A 26019-nucleotide genomic window follows, 5' to 3' on the forward strand; every position below is an offset into this window, starting at 1 on the left:
TTTTACATATATTGGTTTCACAAAACCAGTTAAAGTAAACTATGAAGATAATTTGCAATCAACTTAAATTTATTAAACACTATAAGTACTTTATTAACTTAGGGAAGTAACTTTTATAATGGCATACGATGGAAGAAATAATAGAGGAAATTTAATGAGGTAATAAAACTGGAGGTTAGATCTTAAAGTATAGGTAAGCTTTTGTAGATAGGTACACAAAAAATTTAGGCTTGTGAAAAGTCAGATTTAACTGTAGAAAGGCTTACAACTCTGTCAGGACATAAAGAGGTATTGAAAGAAATGATTTAAGAAATAACTAAAATGATTAATATTTAAGGATGAGGAATCTAGGAAGTCCTGTGCTTAGTGGACTCAGAGGGAAAAAGGAAGGAGCTAGAAAAGTTTGAGATAATATAGCCCAGCTCTTTCCTGCAATGCATCCCACTTTCATACGCTTCCACAGAGAAAAAGAGATCCAGGTAACTTAAGTGTCTTGTGAAGCTAATCAGGAAACTAGAAATAAATCTGCTAAAATAATGCAAACAAGCAAGGTGAGTTTGCTATGATTGTGGTTTGGTGAGACTAAGATTTAAAAATTTTTCTTTTTAATTTATTTTACTTGAAAGACAAATAGATCTTCCACAAAACAGTTCGCTCACCAAATGCCTGAAACAGCCAGACTAAAACTGGGAACCTGGAATCAATCTGGGATTTCCACGTGATGGCAGGAACCCAAGCACTTGAGCCATCATCTGTTGCCTCCTGGGGTGTGTGGAAACAGGAAGCTGGACTGGAAACAGGGGAGCTGGGACTCAAAGCAGGCAATCCAAGAAGGGATGCTGGTGTCCCAAGTGGTGATTTAATAACTGCCAAATTCCAACCCCTAATATGGTTTTGATTTGAAAAATATTCAGAGAAGAAAATTCTTACATGCGCCTAGAGAGTCAAACTCCACTCAGAAGTCAGCAGTGATAATTCACATTTCAAAATTGACTATAAACATTGGGATGAACAAAATGTTTTCCTTAAGTTACCCACTGGGATTAGTAGTAATAAAAGATAACAGCCAAAACTTGTGGAGCCCTTATTTTGTGGCAGGTATAGTTATGAGTACTTTATAATAACTTATTGTGAGTAGTTTGCATAATCATATGAGGTAGGTTCCTTTATTATGCCCATTATTTTATAGATGAGGAAAATGAAACAAGAGATTGAAGTAACTTGTTCAAGTTTACATAGCTAATATTAATTGGCAGAGTTGAGATCTGGGTGTCTTTAGAGAGTTCTTTTTATATAAATTTTCTCTGTATTGTATATATATTTAATGAGATTATGGATGTGATTTTATTTTGGGGTAAAAAGGAACATACTAATTATATATAAAGGACTAGAATTTTATTTGGTCATATAGAAAAGTCTTCCTGTACATGAAAAAAAAAAGTCCAGCACACCAAAAACAGTCCTAATGTAATGTGATTAGCTTTTAAATACCCTTAAAATAGTATATTGTGTAGTGGAGCATATGGCACAGTTAGAATGTCAACCTTTCAAATCAGAAAATCTGGACTCTCATCTTGGTATTATTATTATTATTATTATTATTTTGGGAAAGTTATTTAAATTTTCTGAATCTTTTTCCAATTTATTGAAATGATACTAAAAACTCATAAAATAATCTAAGAATTTGATATCCTGAGATTGGACTGATGAATATAAGAAGAAATTCAGGCTTTGACCATTGTTTCCTTCATTTAAAAAATATTTCAATAGAATGTAAGTTTTACTAATTCTTGAAAGTATAGAATTATAAGTAATATTGAAAGGTAGGACCACTCCTTTTTCTTATAAAGTACTAAAATGAATTTTTAACCATTCTTTTCTGTTAACCAGTATGAATTGTTACATATTCTCTGTTATATTTATTAGTATTTAATGTTTTAAATGCCATTAGGATTTTTTTTGGATATTTCAAAATATTTATTTGGGGGAAATACTTTTTTTTAATTTAAAGCAATATGGTGAAATTGAAGATTGTCAGATTGATGACTCTTCACTTCATGCAGTAATTACATTCAAGACAAGAGTAGACGCTGAAGTAGTAAGTATTAAAAACTTATCAAAAATTCAAATTTAAATGTATAAACACTGCTTTTAAGTTTTAATATAGACTAATTTTAGATAATTTTTATTAATATAAAGAGGACAGATCTCATGTATTTCATAGATACAATTCTAAGCTAACCGTACTACCCTTTTTCCCTTTCTATCCACAATCCTCCCTCTGTCCTTCCTTCTTACATTCTTCCTTCCATTTTTTTCCTTTAGACTAATTTTTTTTTTACTTACTGAGTAATTATGTTTCAATAATAGGTAGAGTCTATGAAATAGGAATGGCCTAATGCAGTTAGGCAAGTCTATATATAATATATAATTAGAACATATATGGTCATTTGCCAAGTTCAGTGGCAAATTATATTGTCTTGAGACCAAAAATTTCCTTTTCTTTCTTTTTATAGGAGATAGGGTCTTCACACTTTCCATTATTCTTTTCTTCAACTGGCGCAGAGCAAGATCTGCTTTGAGTGTTGAGGGACAAGTAAAAATTGACTAATCTTGATGTCCATCCTTAACCATCCTTATCTGATGGCTGTAGAGAAGTTCCAGTAGCTCAACATACCCCCCAACAAGATCTCTACTACTTGCTATATTATACCCAAAACACATATATGCTCTAGCTTTTAGGATACTTAGTAGAGTTGTCTTGAACTATATACTTAATTGCCCTTCCAAGGACTGACCAGAAATATATAAATACAAATATATACAAAACTTTGTTTTTAATTTGGGCTTAAATGATTAAAAAAACGAAAGTGTAAGAGGTGTGGGGGACTCATAGTCTTCTGTATTTTTTCTTCATGAATTGTAGAAAAGATAAAGTAACTATTTTGTCCATGTCTTTTTTTTTTTTTTCCTCAAGAACAAAATCATTTTTCCAAACATTTAACTCTGTTTTTTTGGGAAGATTGAGATACTTTTCAGAAGCTTTACGTTGATTGTGACCTAAATCAGTTTTGAAACACCTTCTAAGTTGACATATATTCTTTGTAGTGAATCTTTTTTTGCCATTAAAATGATATGTTGTTGAAGACTTCACTGTAGGAGTTATTCTTAAGGCATTTTAACTAGTATAAATCTGAAGCTAATAACTCAGAAAAACGTTCAACTGGATCCCTGGAGCAATCTTGTTTTTGGTAGTGGAAGGAGGTATAGTGGGTTGTTTTTTAGAATAGATTCCTGATGGTCTATTGTTTTTTATTTTAAAGTCTAGTTAAGTATTCTCATTTAAGAATCATTTGCAAAAATGAAAAGTAATTTCTACTTGACAAGAGTTTGGAACTTTCTTGTAAACTTGTATGTGTGCTATATTGAAAAACTAGAACTTGATCAAGTTTTCTTTTACAGGTATTATTGAGTACAAGTTTAGATAAGCTTTCTTTCTTGGTGGCTTCAATGATGATTTTCATTCCATCGTTACATATGTAGTTTGAGTAGCATATCTCAATGTGTCATTCATTTTTTAAGTAATGCTATTATAAGGTAATGTTAACTGTTAATGTACAAATGGTTAAAATATTACAAATATTTTAAGAACTTTCAAAAACATGTGTACTACTCCCTGTTTACTTACATGGCTAAGAAAAAAAAATTCTTGCTTAAATAATTTCTGGAGGTTTCCTGTTGTTCAGACCTAGTGACACATGTCTTTTTTGTTGGGTCTTGCTTTTTCTACCTTACATGTGTATTTTTATGCTTTCATATATGATGTATATTTTTTTTCCAAAATGAATAGGTGTCAGGTAAAAATACCCGGTTTAATAAAGATTTAACACTGAATTATGTGAAAGTTGAATAAGTGATAGAATAACTAAGATGAGGCCGGCGCTACAGCTCAATAGGCTAATCCTCCACCTAGCGGCGCCAGCACACGGGGTTCTAGTCCCGGTCGGGGCGCTGGATTCTTTCCCGGTTGCCCCTCTTCCAGGCCAGCTCTCTGCTGTGGCCCAGGAAGGCAGTGGAGGATGGCCCAAGTGCTTGGGCCCTGCACCCCATGGGAGACCAGGAGAAACACCTGGCTCCTGCCTTCGGATTAGCGTGGTGCGCCGGCCGCAGCATGTCAGCCGCGGCGGCCATTGGAGGGTGAACCAATGGCAAAAGGAAGACCTTTCTCTCTGTCTCTCTCTCTCCTCTCTCTCACTGTCCACTCTGCCTGTCAAAAAAAAAAAAAAAAAAAAAAAAAAAAGAATAACTAAGATGAAAGCTAGATCTAAAGAGTTACCTCTTCAAGGTAAATACCATTTTATTTGGATTTACTCAGTAGGCTGAAGAGAATAACTACTACTGCTATGATAAACATTTGAAATTGAGTAATAAAAGTTGTTAAACTACCAACATATCCTTAACCCAAAAAGTTTCTTAAAAGTCTGTAACATTCTATTTTGAAAAGAATATAAAATTCAGTTGAAGCTTTTCTCAGGCAAGCAGAATATAGACTAGTGATTTTCAAGCTTCTAGATTTCAAGGAAATAATATATAGAAATTTAAAAATCAATATGTTTGGGGTCAGCACTGTGGTGTAGTAGGTTAATCTTCTGCCTGCGGTGCTGGCACCCCATATGGGCGCTGGTTCTAGCTCCGACTGCTCCTCTTCCAGTCCAGCTTTCTGCTGTGGCCTGGAAAGCAGCAGAAGTTGGCCCAAGTCCTTGGGCCCCTGCACCCATATGGGAGACCGGAAAGAAGCACCTGGCTCCTGGCTTCAGATGGGCGCAGCTCCAGCTGTTGCGGCCATTTGGGGAGTGAACCAACGGATGGGAGCCATTTCTCTCTGTTTCTTCCTTTCAATGTCTGTAACTCTGCCTCTCAAATAAATAAATACAATCTTTAAAAAAATCAATATGTTTGACATAAGGACGCCAATTTTTTTTTTTTTTTTTTTGAAAGGCAGAAAGAGAGAGTAGAGACAGATAGATCTCCCATCTATTATTTCTCTCTTCAAACACCTTGAAGAGCCTATGCTGGAACAGGGCTAAGCCAAGAGCCAGGAACTCCATTTGGGTCTTCCACATGGATGGCAGGACCCAACTACTCAAGCCATCACTGAATGCTTTCCAGGATGTGCAGTAGCAAAAGCTGGAACTGGGAGCAGAGTTGGGAATTGAACCTAGGCACACCAATATGGGATGCAGGCATCTTTCTCTATCCCCCCACCCCATTACTCCACATTTCAAATACATAAGTCATTAAAAATATATTTATATATAAATTTTAGAATGACCTTATTTGGTTCTAAAGAGATAGAAAAATTTATGGAAAAATCAACATCTTAATAATATTATAACTTCCTCGAGAATGGCATTGCTTTTCAAGTTCTCCAGTCTGTTTGTATCCTTTAAGAACATTAAAGTTTTCTTTATAAAGATCATAAATGCTTATAAATTTCTCCCCGATATCTCCTCTTTTCAATGCTATTTTAAATGAGAGCTCCTCTTTCATTATATGTTCTAATATACATACTGATTGTATGTAGGAAGAACAAACATCTGTTTTTATTAGATATCTAACTGCCATGTTAATTACTTTTTGATAGTTGTGATTTCATTCTCTTGGATTTTTTCAGTAGTCATTCAATCATAACTTCATTAAAATAATAGTTTTACTTATATCTCTTACATTTCTACACTTCGCACTGTTAGTACTTTCAGAAAAATATTAAAAACACTAGTAATAGTATCTTGATAAAATATATTAAAATGCTTCTAGTATTTTTAGTATTAGATGCTGGCTTTTTGTGTTAAAGTCGAATACAAACTATGCTTTATTAAAAACTACCAAAGATTTTTTTAATCCAAAATGGATTTTATCCTGTGTTTGTATATTTCTAGGATGATGAAGGTTTTTTTTTCTTTCCTTTCATCTATTTATATGCTTTTTTATTACTGTACTAGCCATTTACTTTTGATGTATATCCCATTGTATTTTTCTTTGATAAGTCACTGAAGTCTGTCCTTTTTTTCAATTTTTTGTTTTGTTTTTACTTCTAAAATACATATTTTCAAGATTGATTTTGGGAGGAATGTTATTTTCATTAGGTACAAATGAATATTACTTTTACTTTTTGAAAAAATGGAAATGTTTCCATTTTTCTTTGTACTCTGAGATAATTTAAGTAGCATTGTAGATATGTTTCTTAAAAGTTTATAGGAATTTATCTGTGAAATAATTTTTAAAGCATACTTTTTTTTTGGACAATCAAAGACAGAAAGGTCTTCCTTTTTCCATTGGTTCACACCCCTAATGGCTGCTACGGCCGACGCGCTGCGGCTGGCATGCTATGCCGATCCGAAGGCAGGAGCCAGGTGCTTCCTCCTGGTCTCCTATGTGGGTGCAGGGCCCAAGCACTTGGGCCATCCTGCACTGCACTCCCAGGCCACAGCAGAGAGCTGGACTGGAAGAGGAGCAACTGGGACAGACTCCAGCGCCCCAACTGGGACTAACCCGGGGTGCTGGCGCCGCAGGCAGAAGATTAGCCAAGTGAGCCGCGGTGTTGGGCAACATACCTTTTTTTTAAAGATTTATTTATTTGAAAGATTTACGGAGAGAGGTCTTCCATCCATTGGTTCACTCCCCAAATGGCTGCAACAGCCAGGGCGGGGCCAGACCAAAGCCAGGAGATAGGAGCTTCTCGGTCTCCCATGTGGGTGCAGGTACACAAGCACTTGGGCCATCTCCTGCTGCTTTCTCAGGAACAATAGCAGGGAGCTGGATCAGAAGTGGAGCAACAGGGACTTGAACCTGCACTCATGTGGGATGCTGGCATCTTAGTGGCTTTCCCTGCTACACCATAATCTTTTAAAAAGCCTTTTTGGGGGGCCAGCACCATGTTGTAGCAGGTAACGCATCGAGTCCCAGATGCTCCAATTCTGATCCAGGCGCCTGGGAAAGTAGTGGAAAATGGCTCAAGCTCCTAGCTTCAGATTGGCCCAACTCTGGCCGTTGTGACCATTTGTGGATTGAACCAGCAGATGGAAGGTCTCTCTGTCTCTCCATCTCTCTTTGTCTCTGTAACTCTGCCTTTCAAATAAATAAAGTTTTTTAAAAAATGTTCTTTTTATTTGCTGTATTTGTATACACTTTTATGCTGACTTTGTTTATACTTTGGTAGTTTTTCCAAAAAATTTTTTTTATCTGGATTGTTAACTGTATTTTAATTAAGGTGAACAAATTTAATCTTATCTTCATTTGAGGTTATTTCTGCCACATACTTCCTTTCTTAGTTTATGAATTTAGCATTTCACCCCACTTTTACCTTTTTGACTACTTCCACCTTGCTCAAGTAGACATCTTATGGAATATAAAATGGTGTTCTTTATTAACATATTATAAGTGATAATGTAGTTTGTCTTTCCAAGTGAATTTTAGTGAAATGCTTGCAGAAGTCTTGACTGCCACAGTGCATTGTTATGAAAAGCACTGATCTAGTTCATATTAATTATTATGTAGTGGTGATAGAGACAATATGATATTGCACTTGGCCAAAAGATTCTGAAGGTCACAGGACAAAAAAGCATCAGAATAACCAAGAATATTGTGAAAAGAATGAAGAATAATTTATTATGAAATTAAAAAAATATAGAAGTGGTATGGAATAAACAGATGATAGATCTGTTTCTGTACTCTTTTATTCTGAGTATATGTAAGGGTTTTAGTATTATCACAAAGGAGTTATTTTAAATAAAACAAGGAATAAAGACAGATTATTTACTAAGTGGTGTTAGGACAGCCCACTATTTATTTGAGGGGAAAAGGGCATTATGTCTTTTATTTTGTATATATAAATAAATTCAAATTGAATAAGAGGTTTTTTTTTTTTAAATGATTTTATTTATTTATTTGAATGGCAAAAAGAGAGATTGATCTTCCATCCATGGTTCATTTCCCAAATGGCTGCAGTAGCCATGGCTGGGCCAGATGGAAGCCAGGAGCCTTAACCCTATCTTGGTCTCTTATGCATGTAGCAGGGGCCCAAACATTTGTGCCATCTTCTGCTGCTTTCTAGGTGCATTAGCAAAAGCTGAGTTTGAAGTAGAACAGCCAAGTTTCAAACCAGTGCTCATTCATTGAAATGCTAGCATTTTGGGTGGTGGATTACCCCATTGCGTCACAAGGCTGGCCTGGTTTTTTTTTTTTTTTTTTTTTTTCTTTCTTTTTCTGTTTTTAATAAAACTAGAAAAGGCTGGGGAATTTCTGAAAATAGTAAATGTAGAGAGGGCTTTTAAAAATATGGTACAGTATTCGAAAAGGAAAATGTTGACAAATTCTAATATATGAAAATCTGAAACTTCATGGGAAAAAAACAAAAAGAACAACCACCCTTTCATCTTCAGTAAAAGCATACATTATAAACAGAATCGGAATCCAGCTGAGGAAGATAACGTTGCCATACATTTGACAAACTCCATTCAATTAGAATATAGACAGGCCATTGCTTGAGAAGTAAAGAAGTATTTTATTCCTATAGAAAGTCACACATATTTACAAAAAGACAAAATTGTTCATGTCAATAGAAGTGAGTTTGTTAATTATATAAACACACATGTGCATATAATATGTATATTATATATCCATTCATTCAAGAAAAATGACATATAATGTGGATATTGAAAAGTATCTGAAAAATCAATTGTAATAATTTAAGAAGATATAAATTAGTAAAATATGTTCCCATAAACATATCATATATACTTGTGTACACAAAGTTTTCTGGTATATATGTAGAAAAATACTTGTGGGATTTTATTCCAAACTCTCCATAGAATAGTGGTTACCTCTTGAGGATAGGATAACCATGTGTTAGAATTTTTTACATTATATGGTCTGAAATTTTGAATTAAAAAAAAATGTGTGGGCTGCAGAAGGATTTGTCTAGAGATTTTATGTTGTAAATTACCTGAAATATTATTTATTAAATTTTCTGTTTATTATAAAATGTTGTTAAAGTGAAAGTAACTATGGAATATAAATAATGTTTCTAATAACATTAGGAATTTTTGTTCTTGAATTACATTTACATCTTCATTAAGCAAAAACTCAGTTATTTCAAAGATTTACACAGTCTAATAGTCGGGTTTCCAATGGAGCAAAGTTATTAAAAAGTTAAATGTACTTAGTTTTTCATATGTGGGTGGCGGGGACTCTGTATTTGAGCCATCATTCACTGTTTCTCAGGCTCATTAGCAGTAAGGTGGATCAGAAGTGGAGGCAGATTTGATCTCAGCATGTGAACATCCTATGCCATGGCTTAACCTGCTGTGCCACTGGAAAGTGTAGGCTCATCTTATAAATTTGAATTGTGTGCTGAATATAAAGATGTGTAAAGTAGTTCATGAGAAATTTTTCTTAAGAAATTATGGAAAATGTCAATAACATTTTTTGCTTTTTAGAAGAAACTGAATCGAAAGATGAGTTTTATGAATATAATTTTGCATGCAATAATTGGAATTTCTTACAGTAGCATGATGTATTTTTATGTAATAATTATAGCTTTAAAATTTGCAATTTGTTTCTGAACTTAAATATATGTGACTACTTTAAAAAAATTCTAGTTGAATGACATTGTGATGAAACCATAGATTAAAAACTCTTAAGCTGCATTTTAATGGACATGAAATCTTCTAAATTTATTATAAATTTATATGTGCAGTTTTAAAATTTATACCTAGGGACTTTAATATCACACAATTCATGTTCAGATGTCACTGAACCTGTAATTGTTTCTACATTTCATATTATGCCATACTTTGAGATTGTGCTATAAATCTTTTGTGACTATGAGTTATTTCGGTATGTTGCTAACATTGATTTATGTTACTTTGTGTTACTTTAATTTGAATGCACTGATTCCAAACCAGGCACTTAAGATAGCAAGTACTTAGAATTGACTGTTTCCAAAATTCAAAGTTTTTCATATTGAGTTATAAAAGCTTTGAGGAAATCTGTATTTTGCAACAGAAAAGGTCAAGGATTTTTCCCATTTATTGAGTTATCTGTGTTTCATATTACACATCAGACATTTTACAGCAGTTCATTTGATATAATTTGAAAATAATGAGATACCTTACAAATGTAAAACTGCTCTTATACTTGTTAAAGGTTTCTAGCTAATAGTTTATATATATATAAATATAAATATATATATATATAATCTCTGTAAATCAGCAATTAAAATACAATCCTGACTTAGACATTGCTTCTGAAGTCACATCCAGGATCTTGAAATGCCCTGGGATTGCTATCTTAAATAGTTATTGTTATATAGTAAACATATAGACATTTTTTCTGGTCAAATATTAACCAGTGATGAAATAACTCTGCTGAGTTAAACTGTTCCCTGTTTTCCTTTTAAAATTATTTCCAATCACTAATCCAGTTTTAGAAGTAAAGAACCATAAAAAGTAAATTATATAAGTATAATAAATTATAATAACATAGTAAATTTAGAGATGAATAATCGTTGCAAAGAAAATAGGAAGCTGTCTTTAATTGTGTTTATTTTTTTGTTCAGAAATAACTAATGTTTTATATTCCAATGTTCTTAATTGTTTTAGGCTGCAGTTCATGGAGCCCGTTTCAAAGGGCAGGATCTAAAACTGGCATGGAATAAACCAATAGCTAATATTTCAGCAGTGGAAACAGAGGAAATTGAACCTGATGAAGAGGAAGTATGTTTTTTTCCCACTTGTTTTTGCCCTTAATTGTTTATAGTTTTTATATAAAGTGTGATTTTTATGGCTGTGATTTTTAACATAAGCTTTTATTCCTGAGCCATATTCCAGGCAGGGGGTATCAGATAAATACAGACAACTAAATTTTCTGGATTAATGAGAAGAACTGTGGATTGCTAATCCAAAGAGAATATAAGAAAACCACATATATACTGAGTTTCATTTACTCTTAGAACATCATAATTATTCATTAGATTTTTATCCACAGGAAATCTTGTAACATTTTTAAGTTTTAGGATATCAGTTCTATTCAATTGCTTTATTAACATTTCAGCTTTCTTTTATTTTAATTCATATCATTTTAGTTCATTAGAATGAATGCTATATGGTAGATATGGTGATAGGCACAAAAATGAATAAGACACGGTCCCGTTATCAAGGAGCTTATAATCTGGAAAGAGGGGTTGTGGCAGATATATAAGAAATTAATTATAAGAAAAGGCAGACTGATATGCTGAATACAGATTTGGACAACATGCTGTGGAAACCTTGATTAAGGAGTAACTGTTACTGTCAAGAAGAATCTTAAAGAAGGTATTGACAGTAGAGCTGGACCCTAAGTGATAAAATAGCCTTCTGTTAGCAACAATGGACTGGGAATTGTAGTTGAGAGAGAGATTTCAGGCAGAGTGATAAGCTTTAGGATAGATTTGGAGAAGTGCATTTTGCTTGGGAATCAGTAGTTAGTTTGATGACTGAGAGATGTGGGCATGCAGAACCGTGAAAAAAGTGAGCCCTTGGAAACCAAACACTTAAAAGTAATTAACTGTTTTGTTTAATCATGAAACAACTGTAGGAAAAAGTTTCTAAGTTTAAGGTAAGGAAAGTAATATGTCCATATTTTACCTATGTTAGATTTCATAATGGCACTTCATTTTGTTTGAAGAGCATTTCAAGGCTGTTATACATATCCATAGTCAAATGCAAGAATAAAATGTGTATTATGAAACTCATATACATGATTTGTCATTTTATATTTTAGATTATACCTTTGTCCTTCCATGAGTTTGAATTCAATGGGGAGAAAAGCAGGAGAGCTCCTGGTATTAGGTATTTTAAAAAGTTTGAAAAAGCAGTCTGAGAAACTTAATAAAGGGAATGTGGGAAAGAAAGGAATGCTATACAAGGAAATGTTTGTTACATGTAGCAGAAAAGAAATAGAAATCTCGGTAGAATTTATGCAAGTTATTGGTTCATTAGTGTTCAGGGTTAGTATAAGTCAGAAAACTTATGACTTTTTTTTTTACAAAAATGCTGAGCACTATTTTGAATATGTAGAAAGTGGAATAATTTGGTAAAGAGAGGCAGGAGAAATGGCATGTACAAAGGCTTATTATGGTATTTCTTTGGTGCCTATTTCATGCAAGCAGTTGAAACTGTAGAAAACCATTAAATGGATAAACGTTGCTTTTCTTTATTTCTTGAATGTTCTAGCTATAGAAATACCTTTTGTATTCAGCTCTGTTGAGAGAGTTCAATATTCAAAAGTGTCACCTTTTTTCTTTTCTTTTTTTTTTTTTTTTGGGTAAATTCCTAAACACATTTTAACCTAAAGTTTCAGGAAGAGTCTTTGGTGGATGACTCATTACTTCAAGATGATGATGAAGAAGAAGAGGACAATGAATCTCGTTCTTGGAGAAGATGATTTGACTGATCAATGATCTGCATATGCTAGAACTCTACCTGTGTTGCATTAGTATTATCTAATGTACTTTTACATATTTGTAAAAACAATTTTTGGTAAAATGTGATGAAGATGGATTTCACAAATAGACAAGAGAGAAGAAAACTACCTTCTGATCCTGTATTTTGAAAGATTGATATTTACGTTTTATTTCAGTAAACAATTGCTAAAGACATCACACTAGAAACATATGCAATGTTTTTATTACATACTTATGAACATTACAGAATTCTTTGGGTTCTTTGTAATTTAATGAATAGGTCTGAAAACTTATGACCAATACTTGTTATAACTTAGAGGATTTTGTTTTACTCCAAATAAGGAATGAATTTGCATTTGAAATCTTAATGAATGTTTTCAAAAATGAATAGATAACATAGTACTCTAACTAAAGTCTCCAAGTTATGTATTCATAATATTACATAGTAGTATGCCTAGGCTTTACTATGTATTAGCCTTTTGTTGGACTTGTGTATGTATTTTACCATATGGGTTTTAATGATAATGGTGTATGACTGCTTTACATATGAGCCCTTATGCATCTGGATGTTAAAAAATAAAGTGGAATGGTCTCTTAAAAAAAAAAAAGAAAAGAAAAAAAAAAGGCAATGACAAAAAAAAAAGACCAAGACAATGTTCCTTGATTTTTAAAAAAAGAAAAAGAAAAAAGAAAAAAAAGAAAAAAAAAAGAAAAGAAAAAGAAAAAAAATTAAAATACATAGACCATTCCAGATGGTGATCTACCCTTCCCCCCAATTATCACAAAAGGAGCTATAATCACTAACTTATTCCTAATAATAATAATAGTTACCGGTACCTTTATAATAATGTACAATCCAATGTTTAAAATTTATACCACTTCAGTTTGGTTTGATCCTATAAATTTTCAACAGATGTCTTAAAATTTAAAAGCAGGCTGATTAGTTTGGAACCAGACTTCAAGTAGAGCTAACATTTGGTGAATAAGAAAACATCACATTACATTTTGGATGTATGAAAGAAAACTTGACCATTTGAAGATATATGAATAAAGAAATGTACTATAGATACTACTTTAGGAAAACACTGTTTGGTAAGTGTTTCAGTCTGATATTTTAAGTGTGTATTTCCTATACCTGTATAAAAATCTGACCTTTACAACAATAATGTGATTTTTAAGTGGATTTCTCTGGCAAGTGAACATGATCATTGAAAGTTAATATAGCAGTTTCTAGGAAATAAATGCATTCTTTGTAGCATGAGGGGGTGGGAGGTGACATGTTTATCTTTAAATTCATCATTTTTGCTGCAAGTATTTTTCCTTTCTTGATAATGATAATATTAGAAATTAGAAATTACATTCAAAATAACTTTCTTCCATATTGGGATCCTCACAATCAAAAACTGTTAATTCTGCCACCATCATGGTCTTGTGTTAATGGAGTAACTTGTGGGTGTTCTTCTTTCCCCACACCCCCCTTGGGGTTAAAGTTGTGTGTATGTTCTTGATAATACCATTTTATAGAAATGTTTGGCTACAATTGGTGCACGTTTATACTTTAAAATCTCAAAATCAGATTTCAGTTGTCAAAATAGTGACTTTACACAAAAGCTTCTTTACTAAGCTCTATGATATATTTTTATGTAGTCTTTTGTGTGTTGACTATGTGCTATTCTGATTCATTAGGTAAGTTTGTTTTCTTTTCTTTTTAGTAGTCGTGAAAGATGCCAAATTGGCAGAGGCTCACGTTTCTTCTCTTTACACCAAACAGGTATTATAAAGAAAGTAAATCTTTCAAAGGCCAGTTAAAGCTCCATACTGATTATTGGCTTTATAATTTGATATTTTAAAAATTATTGTAAAATCCCTTTATAAAGTAACTGAAATGATCTACTCTGTTTATTTCAGTCCATAAATAGCCATTCAATTACCTTATCATAAAATTCTCTAGTAGCCTAGATTTAAAATGTATTAAGTGGTGTTGTTTTTTTTTTCCCACTAAATTTAAAGATATGTTTCAGTTTGGTCCCAAGTTATGGGGATTAAATATCACAAACATTGATTAGATTTACAGTTATACTTTATAGCATCTGTATGATTTGAATTATAAATATTACTTAGTATTATGTTATTACTAGATTTTTATTTATGAATATATTTATAAATACTAATATTCTACATATACTTTCATGTTCTCGTTTAAATCTTAAGACACATCTTTGAAGTAGTTAGTTCTCATTTTACAGATAAGGAAACTTATGCTAATACAGATGGAGTGACTTAACTCCTAGTAAATGGAAGGATTAGATTTAAATGTAGACATTCTGATTCCAGTGCCATTTTTTTAACTCCACATTGTTGCCTCTTCCTGGTTATGGATTGTGCATGAGATTGTGTTTATATAATTGTCATAGTTCTTGCCTCAAAGATACTGCAAAAAATTAGAAGTTCTTGGTCATTAGGTAGTTCCTACTTTTCCTTCCCTTTTAATACAGCACTTTGTTCATATCTCTGTTATAGTACTTATGTTGTAATTAATTTATCTGGTTTATATGTCTGTCTTCCCCACTAGATTACAAGCTCCTCTAGGAAGGGGACCATGTCTTATTCATCTTTTTATCGCTAATGCTTATCATAAAGCCCTGATCATAATGGGCACATAGATGTTTATTGATTGAAGTAATGAATGAGTGCATATTTAAATCTCCAGTAATGGAGTGACAATTACCTCCCTTGTTAATTCTTATCAATTTTCTAAAAATCTCTCTTGAAGGTCTACTCAGTCACTAGAACCATTTTGCTAAACAATTGATACAGTTAAGCTGCTCACAGTGGGGTGACAAGTACTGCTGGAGGTATACATATGTAATCCCAAGTGGCATTTCCACAATAATTGGACCATTAATATTTTGAAATATTAAATGTTAACAGTCATTTTCAGGTGTAAAAAGCCTTTTGATTTCTGTATCTTATGATTGCAAAGGCTGAGAACTACAATCTAGTCCACCCAACTAGTTTTTATATTAAAAACAGCCTAATGTAGAGGACTGGACCAGGGGGTAAGAGATTTTTGGTCCTGGCTATGCAACTAACTCTTGTGGCCTCAGATAAGTGTCCTACCTCATCAAGGATTGTTTCCCTGCCTGTGAAGAAAAGGGTTGGACTAGATGATCTCTAAGGTCACTTTCACATGAGAAATTTACATGGTACTATATTAGCATTTGACCTAAAATATCTAAATCAATACTTCCTATCTGTTGTTGCTGTTGTTTCTACCATCTTATCAGTGGAAACAACTTAGATGTATGTTCATTCATATACTGTCTCTTGGTACAGTTTTTATATGGTGTTCCAAAGTGCTTGCATTTGCCAGCACAAATTCCATTCAAACTATGTAGACTAACTTCTGTTTTCACTAGGCACTTCCCTTTCCCCATTAGAACTTTTAACTTTTCATTTTGTTTATATCCTCAGTGTTTACAAATATAAATATGTGCCTGTAATCAGATACAGTCAGTTCTCCCACCAAGATGGATTTAAATCTTTGCATCTCAGTTTACTTTGCTTGTTCCTTTTACAATGTGCTGCCTGAAACTATACATGCATTTTTTAATCCAACAGCTCTTCTAACAAATTCTTTGCTTTAGTACAGAACTGGGCTGTACAGGCTGATTTGGGAGTGGGCAAAGGATTGAGGACAATGTAAACAGCTCCTGTAGGAAAAAAAGAGAGAAAATATTACTGGTACAAAGATTGATTAGGATTACCTCAAGGGATGGTTGAGTTGTCATTTTACATATTTTACTCACTCTTTTATGTCTCTAAGCAGCATTGTTTTAAATGTTATTGGGTAATTGTAACATTTTAATAATTATTTAACTGATTCCCACGCATTTATTGAAAATGTGTTACAGGAATGGGAGTTTTCCATAGCTTTTGTTGTATTGTATTATGATCAAATGTAATACCTACTAGTTTACTATAAAGTCAAAATTTAAGTTGTTTTAGCTGATTAATTATAGAAAGCATGGCTGAACTTAATTGAAGGAAATATCTTGTAACTAGGTTTTGGGGGATTGTATTTCAAATTTTGGGACACTAACCATTGGTTATGAAGGTTCAGAAGGAAACCAATTTCTTGTTCAGTATGTTGAAATATCAATGGCTTTTAGGGTATTATACAAATTTGATCAATCTTTATTTTCTTTTTCCTCTAACATGTAATATAGACTAATTATGGACAATTCGTTTTCGTCCTTCTAGAATTTATTTAAGTAAACTTTATTCCCCCTTAGAAAAGACTGTTAGCCTTTTAAAATACAATGTCCTGCATGAAATTCTAGGTAACTAAATTAGTTCACTTTTTGGTCTTTTTCTTAGGCCTTTTCTGTTCTTTTAAAATCCTATAAATTAAAAATGAAAATTTACTGTAGAATTAAATACTAGTGTAAAGTATATGTGAGGCAGAAAGGACATTTCCTTTTCCCAGCTTTCAGAAACTGCCTTGTTCTTGTTAACTTCTTGACCTGGCTAGTTGCTCTAAGGTATGTATATAGGCCTTTAGAGAAGAGTCTTTTCTCTCTTTTTCTCTCTCTCATTATATACTTATCAGATAAAACAGATATTCTTCCAAAATAGCTCCCTAAAAGTCTAGGACAGAAAGAAATCTTGGTGAAAATGGCTACTGTTCTCAGTAATTTCTAATGACAACATGCTTGCTTAGAAAAACATCTAATTTGATATAACTTTTATTACAGTTTATCAGTATCATGTATTCATTACTTAATACAATTGAAACCATTTTTAATTTTGCTTTTTTCTGTCAATTCTATAACTATTCCTTTCTAAATCCTTCCCTTCCTGTTTATTCCATCTGTCCATTCATTTTTCCATCATCAAGTTAGCCTTCCCCTTTATACCAAACAATGTCTCATTTGATGTGTTCCTTTTTTTCTTGTTGCCCTTTGTGCTCTTGGTATGGAATTTCACATTATATAGTGTAATTAAAGAATGAAATGATCATCATATGGCATTTAAAGGAAATTACACATACCTTGCAATTACTTTTAAATATTTGGGAAGCTTTGAGAAAATTATTTTTGCTTTTATTTACAATGTCTTAAAGTTTGTTCCTGATTTCTTAAAACTTCTTTGCCTATCCACACCTCTGTGAAAATATGCTGTTTATTAAGTTACTAGATTGTCTAGCTAAAAATTTTAGATCATAGCCATGTGATAACTGTCTGATCTTCACAGCTCAATGACTTAAGGGAGCATGATATAGAGAAGTGTTGTTAAAAATCATTCTAGCCCAAAAATGGTCCTCTGTGTAATTCGTCTACAACTTTGATTTTTTTTATTCCTTTCTCAAATAGATTTTTTTTAACATTTAGAGAAATTGGAGGTCAGTTTATGGTATTATTTAATTTTTAGATTTATTTACTGTTTTCAAAGGTTTTCTTTTAATAGTCTTCTCTTTTTCCAGCAGAGAGAAATCATCATTGCCTGAATTTAGCTTTGTGACCTACAAGAGCAAGAGCTGTTCCTGTCTGGAGACGACTGTTAAAATAATATCACTCCATCATTTTATGTGTGTCCTTTATTAATTAATTAATTAGATGTTCACATGTACATTATTATCATTTTATCTTTATGGTTAGTCTGAGAGTACATCTGAGTCTAGAAATGTATCCAAATGTGTGCTCTGATCTTATTTTTCAGTATTTTCTTTCTAACCATTTCTTTTTTTAAATACACCTTATGAAGGAACAAGCCTCTTGGTTTCCTAATATGAGATACATTCAGTTTCAGCCAAATTGGGAATTGTGTCTGGGAAATCTATAAAGCCATGATACTGTGTTCATTAGTGTGAACAATTTAGAATGAAGAAATTAATTAAAAACTTTAAATATGAGTTTGGTTTAAATTTTTCTGGGCTTTAATATATATTTCTGGGATTAATAGTCAGTTAAAAAATTTTGAACAGATGATAAAGTACTTTTTTAACGCTGTAATAGCTTGCCTGTTTCTTCTGAATGTGTTTATGTGTGTTGCCAAGACCACTCACCCAACCGATTTTCTTTTTTATTCTTGGTTCTTCAAAACAAAGCGAATAATTTTCTTTTCTTGCAAATAATAGATGATGATCTGTGGAATATAAATATTAAAATATCTATTAAATATCTAATTTTACAGGGTTTTTTTTCATGTTTTCTTCACTTGCAATAAGACATCAAAGACAATCTTAAGAGTATAGTTTTCATCTCCTTAAAAAGTGAGGTATAATTTATAAGCAATATGGCTTAGACTTATAACAAATATGATTAAACCTCATGCTGAATTCACCCACATACATAGTGGGCATCATCAAAAAAATTTTTGACAAAGTTTCTGAGTGTTCTTTCTTAGATTATCAAGAGACATTTTAGAAATTGGTAGTTACTTTTGGTAGTAAATCTATTAGAAAAAAGTCCAAATTACACAGATTATGTTTACCCCTTTTTTACTTGTATCTAGCCATATTCACTTTATCCCTTTTTTTGTGCAAAGCTAACTGTTCTGCAAACACTTTTTTTTCCTTGCATATGTGTTGCAGTTGTCTTCATAAAGAAGAAAATGTAATGAACACATCAGTCCTAACGTAAATTATCTATTTTGATCTCCATTGGTTAAACATGGCGTGATTAAAGGAAAAGTATATATATTTGAAGGTCTTCTAAATAATTATGTCCTAAAAGTCTGCAAGGCGTTTTCTTAAGTAGACTTTTGGTTCACATTTGCAATTAGTAAATAGCTGCAAGTAAGTTCATGAATATTTTCCGAGATTAGTTTGGAACTTTTTATTCTCAAGGAAGGATTCTCTGCCCCTGTACAGTGTAGTTTCCCTGCTAGGTTGGAACCCAGAGAACATTTTCTGAAGAGATACTTCTTGTTAACAATTTTGATTGGTTTCTGAATGTGGATCACCTTCAAATTTATTTTGGCATCTTCCTTTTTTCCCCTTTGCTTTTAAATTAAAAGCAAAATAAAGCCAAAAACAAACAAACAAAAACAACAGAAAAAAACAGAGTTGGAAGTCAGTATGGTTTCATTCTCATTAAGATCATTGTGCTTTTTGAAAATTGCCAAAATCCAGTTGATCAGTTACATATTTAAATTCCCATATGTTGATAAATTTAAGATACGGTTCTCATTATTTCATTTTCCTGAATAAGATTCTTATGGAGCTGTGTGTAGATAATGTACAGAATCACTTTTGTGTAAGTGAATGAAGCGATTTAACTCTGCATGATTGCATTATGGAAGCCTTTTATATATCTTTATATTTTTCGGTATACTTGGATTTTACACTATTAGCTGCTCTAGTCATGCTATATTTGTTTTTTTTAAATAGAGTTTATAAATATTTATGCTCAAAATACAGATCAACTGAATATTTTTGGTCTTGTTTACAAGATAAATAATACTTTAAAGTTATACTAGCCCCTCAAGTGTCTTAGGAAAATGTTATTGGTGCTACAAAACATTTCATTATTAATTTTGAACCTGTTGTCTAGACCTTGCTAGGCTTTCATTTATGATTGCTTGTGATTTATCCTAATCTAGCAGAATAATTATAAAAGTGGTTTGTGCTGAGTCACTTAAGGAGCCCAGCCCTTTAAAAACACCTCATAATTTAAGGAAATGATGCAGAATGTACACTTATTTGTGCCCAGTTTCCATCTCCTCAGTAGTTTATTTTGATAAGAAGTTGTTCATTTGGCTCACAGCAGGGCTTTTTCTCATTTCAAATGGAAAACTTTTCTAATCCTAAAATGTGACATGATCTTGCTCTGCTTTAAATTTCCATCAGTCTGATTCAATAGGAAGAACAGTAATTCCTAAATATTTATAGAACATTTGATGAGTTGTAAAGACATGTATATTACATTGTAAAGGTTTTGCTTTGATGTGTAGATTTTTGTTTTGTCCCCAAGATTTCATTCCAGCACTCAACTGAATGTTCATAAGATACAGTTAGTTATCAACAAAGCATTCATAGATGTTTACTTTTGATTCTTTAGAATCCTGAACTTGTTTGAGGTGTGATAATTACTTCAGCTTACTGTCTGGCACCAGGTTTCCTTTTAATAAGTGGTTTATTTTAACACAATTTCTGTGGACTGTTGAATCTGAAAACACCAAAGGAGTCTTTTCTTGTCTGGAGACTGGATTGTTCCAGTTTTTAATACCTGTGCCCATAAGTATCCCATTTCATGAATGTGTGTTGGCATGGGAAAAAAAAAATTCCCTGCTCTTTGAGTGGAGGGAAAGTAATTGGTTAAGCTGTAGCAGCTTTTTTGTTTATTTTTAAGAAGTGATAATAAAACTTGAACTGAAAAAGATAAAACTTGAACTAGAAAATTACTCTTGTATGCTTAGAATGTTTATAGTATTACATGTTTATGTGAGATTGTCAACATTTTTATTTATAGTTGAATTTGTTTTGTTTGTTAAATATTCATGTTTATTATTTTTATATTTTGCAAATTTTTAAAATAAAATAGTCTTACTAAAAACAGTTGTTAACTTTTTAAAATTGCCCTACCTCTCACATCAGTTATATTAACATAGACTAGAAAGAAAAATTTATATCTGTCAGGTATTCACAGTTGAGAGCCTTGAAAATGTTTACAAAAAGAAATGGCTCCACATTTTCTCTTCCTGTCTTTACCCTCCATTCTCACTGTTTTTGTCAGTTTTGGTTCCAATGTGTCCTTGGCTCCTTTTCTCACACATACACAAAATCTCCATTACCCTTTCTAATTCCTAACTTAACTGCTGGAAACTTGCTCTTTATTCCACTTGGTAGTCAAGGAGTACTCTTTATTGTATGTATAAAAATACCATTGGTTCAAGATGTGAAGTTAGACATAAAGTGCTCATAATGTCAGTCTTCAAAGCCATTGAAAGCCTTCAGAGAACTTTGCTTCATAATATTCACCATTTTTATCTGAACTTTATTTTCTCCCTCCTGATTTCATTTGGCCTGCTTAGTTAGCATTCAGCGTGTTCATATTGTATTTAACTTCACTGAATGACAAGTATTGTATATTTGTTCTTTTGTTTTTCACTGTAGATATACCTTTTATCTGTAATATGGGTGAATTAAGTTTGTTAACTTCTGATTGTGATACCAATTCTGTGAAAAAATACATTCACATCATAGAAGCACACATGTCTCAAAATCTAACAATATATTTGGATGTGAAAAAGTCAACAACTTTGATTATTAATCAGTAACAATGCACTTGGTAAAATTATTTTAAAGCACACATACTTGTATATATAGCCAGCCCCTGAGGACTGAGCAAATATAAGTTATTTATTTAATCCAAGAAGAATTTCTCCACAAAGTATGAATAAACTTGTCCTTTTAAAATCCTTTTTAAAAAAATCACATGAAATTTGTATATGTCATTGTAGAGAAGCTAGAAATTTAAAGCAAAGGCATAGTATTATAGTTTGTTACAATAAATGATCACTGGGTATTTTAAAAACTGGGATATAATTTATAATGTAGCCATTTTTCACTTATGATAAATTTATACCATTTTTAAGAGTTCCTTCATTTGAAAATGAATCCCCAAGTAATCAATTCTCATTTGGGACACTTAGTGCCTTTTTTGTTTATTACTTTAATATAAATGATGCTACTGTGCCCCTAAAAATCTGTCTACCTTTGATTATTTCTCCATGGTATGTAATCCTCAGAACTATGTGGTCAAAGTATACCAGCTTCTAAAACTACAATGCATCTTGAACTTGATCTTTTACAGAGCAAAGTATGTATAAACACATCAATACATTCATAATTTAGCTTTGAAAAATAGCAGAACTTCAGTTTTCTTTGGAGCTGTCAAACTTACTGAATTTATTCCGTATTTATATAATAGGAATTATGGCTGAGAGAGCAGTTAAGCTTGAATGCAGTCATGGCTGCACTGTTATTTTCCATACTATAGGATTGTCAGGGTTCTGTATACCTTAGTAGAGTTTGTTTTTTTTTTTTTTGGAACTGCAGATTTTTAATAATTTTGTTACAGTATCTAGTGAATTTTCATAAAGATATGGCAAGTAATCTTTATGTTTAAGATTAAATGGCAGAATCAGTATAGTAAGTTCTGTTTCTAGTACTATATTCACTAGAGGAATATACAAAAAAGCCAATAATAATCCAAAAAACCACATTTTTCATCCCTAAATTTCTTGTTTTTTCAAAAAGTGTAATGTGTGTTTTCCCTATGATGTTGAGATTGATACGCACACAGAATGAAATAGACTGAAAGAAAATTAATGCAAATACAGTGATTCCCTCTGTTTTTTTGTCCCTCATAAACATGAAAGACCATTTTTGGAACGATAATCCATTTTACTGAAAAGAAAAATTCTTTGCAAACCATAAATATTTTCATCAACTATCTACAATGGTAGATAATGTTTGAAAATGGGAACATTTTGGGTGTAATTACAGTATAACATTCCAATATTAGAAGATTTGTAATGTTACAGTAGAATTTTCTTAAATTCTCAGCTTTTGGTTCATCTAATAATATAAAAAGTGTGTATTGTAATATGCAGTAATACATTTTGCATTCAGTGCTATGAGAATTAAGATTCTGACGGTATACCATATGATGTGTGCCTTTTTTTGTGTTTTGAGTTTAGGGCATGAGGTTAATGAGAAGTCCAACAAACTTAAGATTTCAGAGACAAAGTTAATCACATAAAAGAAAGCCATTAAAGTCTGAAATTCATGAAACATTTTTAGTGTTAAAATGTCTTTATCCTAAAGATCTGATTTAAATCAGGTTTTTCAGGTTATCTGTAAATGTAGGTGAATATCCACCATGTCACGGGACTCACTAAACCTGAATTTTTACAAAAGAGGGCAGTGTTTTAGGTTAGCCATGAAGATGCCTACATCTCTTATCAGAGTACCTAGATTTGATACTTGGTTCTACTGCAGCTGCCTGCACCCTAGGAGGCAGTGGTGATAGCTCAAGCATTTAGAATCTTACCACTCACATGGGAGACCTGGATTGAGTTCCTGGCTCTTGTATTTAGTGTGGCTGAGCCCTGTTAGGGGTATTTGGGGATGAACCAGCAAGTGGCAGTCTCCATTTCTGTCTTTTAAATAAATTTTAAAAATTGAAAAGTAACATTAACAAACAATGCAAAGGAGGGTATCTGGCACTTAACAAAGATTATATCCGATAAATCAGACAAAAATATTCTTTGATTTCTGGTCTGATAGTAATTTGACATTTTTTTTAGATTTATTTATTTATTTGAAAGAGTTAACACAGAGGAGAGTCAGAGGAAGAGAGGTCTTCCATCCGATGGTTCACTGGTCGGAGCTGCACTGATCCAAAGCCAGGGGCCAGGAGTTTCTCCTGGGTCTCCCACATGGGTGCAGGGGCCCAAGGACTTGGGCCATCTGCTGCTTTTCCAGGCCATAGCAGAGAGCTGGATGGGAAGTGGAGCAGCTTTGTCTCGAAATGGCACCCATGTGAGATGCCAGCGCTTCAGGCCGGGGGATTAACCAACTGGGCCACAATGGTGGCCCCAACATGTCATAATACTAGAAGGTAATTACATACTTTAAAAATGTTCAGAATCCTAATAACCATTTTTTGGGTAACCTAAAAGAGCAGAGCTTCTGTTATTTAAAAATTTTTTTAAAGGTTTATTTGTTTCAAGGAGTTAGGAAGAGACAGAGATACCAATCTTTCATCCACCAGCTCCCCAGACGGCCTCTATGGCCAGGACTGGGCCAGGGCAGTCAGGAGCTTCTTCCAGGTCATCCACGTGGGTGGTTGGCAGGGGCCCACACACTAGGCCACTTTGCTGCAGCTTTCCCTGTGTATCCTTTCATTTTCTTTGCCACAAGAGCACTTCAGCACAATTTATATTACCACATGAGGTATAAGCCATACTCTTCAGAGCCATGGTCAAGGCTCAGTGACTCAAGATTGTTGCTATACTGTACTTTATAACAAATTGATGACTACTCAGCTGGACCTGGAAATTCTCCGTATGTGTTCACTTAGAGCCTTCATGTGTATAGTTCCAGCTATGGCCTACCACAGCATCTCTCCAGATTTAGTGCTGCTTTAATGGAGAGGTGGTTGTGTGTGGGATGTGATGTTCTTACCTGAGATTGAACCAGAGCAGCTAGCTGGTCTTGTGTTGATTCCCTGACAGATTTCCTGAAGGAACCCATGATTTTTACAATATTGAAAACCAGGTATTCTGTGCCACATTTTGTACACCAATTTTGTTACATTGGACTCTTGTCTACATACCTCTTTGTCAGAATGTCATTTCTCCTTTTTCTAAAAGTTTAAAGGATGCATTCTTAAAACCAGTAAGCAGATTGAACTTGCTGTTTACAAGTTTCTCACTCCCCAAAAGAAATCTTTTATTTTTTTAAAAGCTTTATTTTATTTATTTGAAAGAGTTACAGAGAAAGGTAGAGACAGAGAGAGAGGTCTTCCATCCGCTGGTTCACTCCCCAGATGGCTGTAAATGGCCGGAGCTGCGCCGATCTGAAGCCAGGAGCCAGGAGCTTCTTCAGGTCTCCAACCCGGGTGCAGGGGCCCAAGGACTTGGGCCATCTTCTGCTGCTTTCCCAGGCCATGGCAGAGAGCTGGATCGGGAGAGGAGCAGCCAGGACTAGAACCAGCGCCCAAATGGGATGCTGGCACTTCAGGCCAGGGTGTTAACCCACTGCACCACAATGCTGGCCCCGAAAGAAATCTTGTCTAGATTGTTTCATTGGAGAATTCTACCTAGTATTTAAAGAATTAATACCAATTCCACCTAATATTTTCCAGAAAATAGACTACTTAACAGTTTATCTTAGGATGCTAGTATTATCCTGATATCAAAACAAAGTACAAGAAAAACCAAAAATCTGACCAATACCTTTCATGAATATAGATATGAACATCAGCAAAAACTTAGCATGTCAAATTCAAAAATACAAAAAAAAGACCAAGTGGCGTTTACTTCAGGGGTGTGACGATGATGTAGAACATAAAAATCAGTCTGTCAGCAGGCTAAAAAAATAAATGTGGTGGTCATTGATCATGCAATCAAAGGAAAAACCCCTTCACAAAAGTTAAAATCCATGATTTAAAAAAAAACTCAAATACAAAAATAGAGGGTAACTCCCTCAATATGATAAAGGTTACCTGCAATAAAACTGCAGATAATGTTCCACTTAGTGGTGAGCTATAAGTTTTTCCCACCAAGATGGGGGAAAGAAAGAAGGGTGTCACGTCACATCATTGTTCATTCAACATAGTGCTGGAAATTCTAGCTAATGAAATAAAGCAAGAAGTAAACCATACAAGTTGGAAAGAAAGAAAACTGGCCTTTTTGTCTATACGCAGTGTTTTGTAAGGTTTCAGGATAAAATTAAACTTGCAGAAATCAATTGTATTTCTATGTATGAGCATTGCACACACAGA

The 26019-nt window shown here is 33.1% G+C and overlaps 1 protein-coding gene across 31 annotated transcripts in view; it reads left to right on the forward strand.

The window, feature by feature from the left end:
- Positions 1-21060, forward strand: part of RBM26 (RNA binding motif protein 26) — an 88821-nt gene extending 67761 nt beyond the window's left edge. For 21 of the 31 annotated variants that reach the window (XM_089303516.1, XM_089303524.1, XM_089303518.1 and 18 more), the window contains 5 exons: positions 2012-2098; positions 10662-10775; positions 12394-13594; positions 14215-14273; positions 17988-21060. In XM_089303516.1, the coding sequence (XP_089159642.1) occupies positions 2012-2098; positions 10662-10775; positions 12394-12483 (291 nt within the window). In that variant the 3' untranslated portion in view covers positions 12484-13594; positions 14215-14273; positions 17988-21060. The remainder of the gene's footprint in view (positions 1-2011; positions 2099-10661; positions 10776-12393; positions 13595-14214; positions 14274-17987) is intronic. The other 10 variants (XM_089303522.1, XM_089303528.1, XM_070048398.2 and 7 more) reach the window with 5 other exon arrangements.
- Positions 21061-26019: the final 4959 nt, after the last annotated feature.

The sequence above is a fragment of the Oryctolagus cuniculus genome, chromosome 9, assembly GCF_051225735.1.
Source record: "Oryctolagus cuniculus isolate XC-2025 breed Fujian yellow rabbit chromosome 9, ASM5122573v1, whole genome shotgun sequence".
NCBI lineage: Eukaryota > Metazoa > Chordata > Mammalia > Lagomorpha > Leporidae > Oryctolagus > Oryctolagus cuniculus.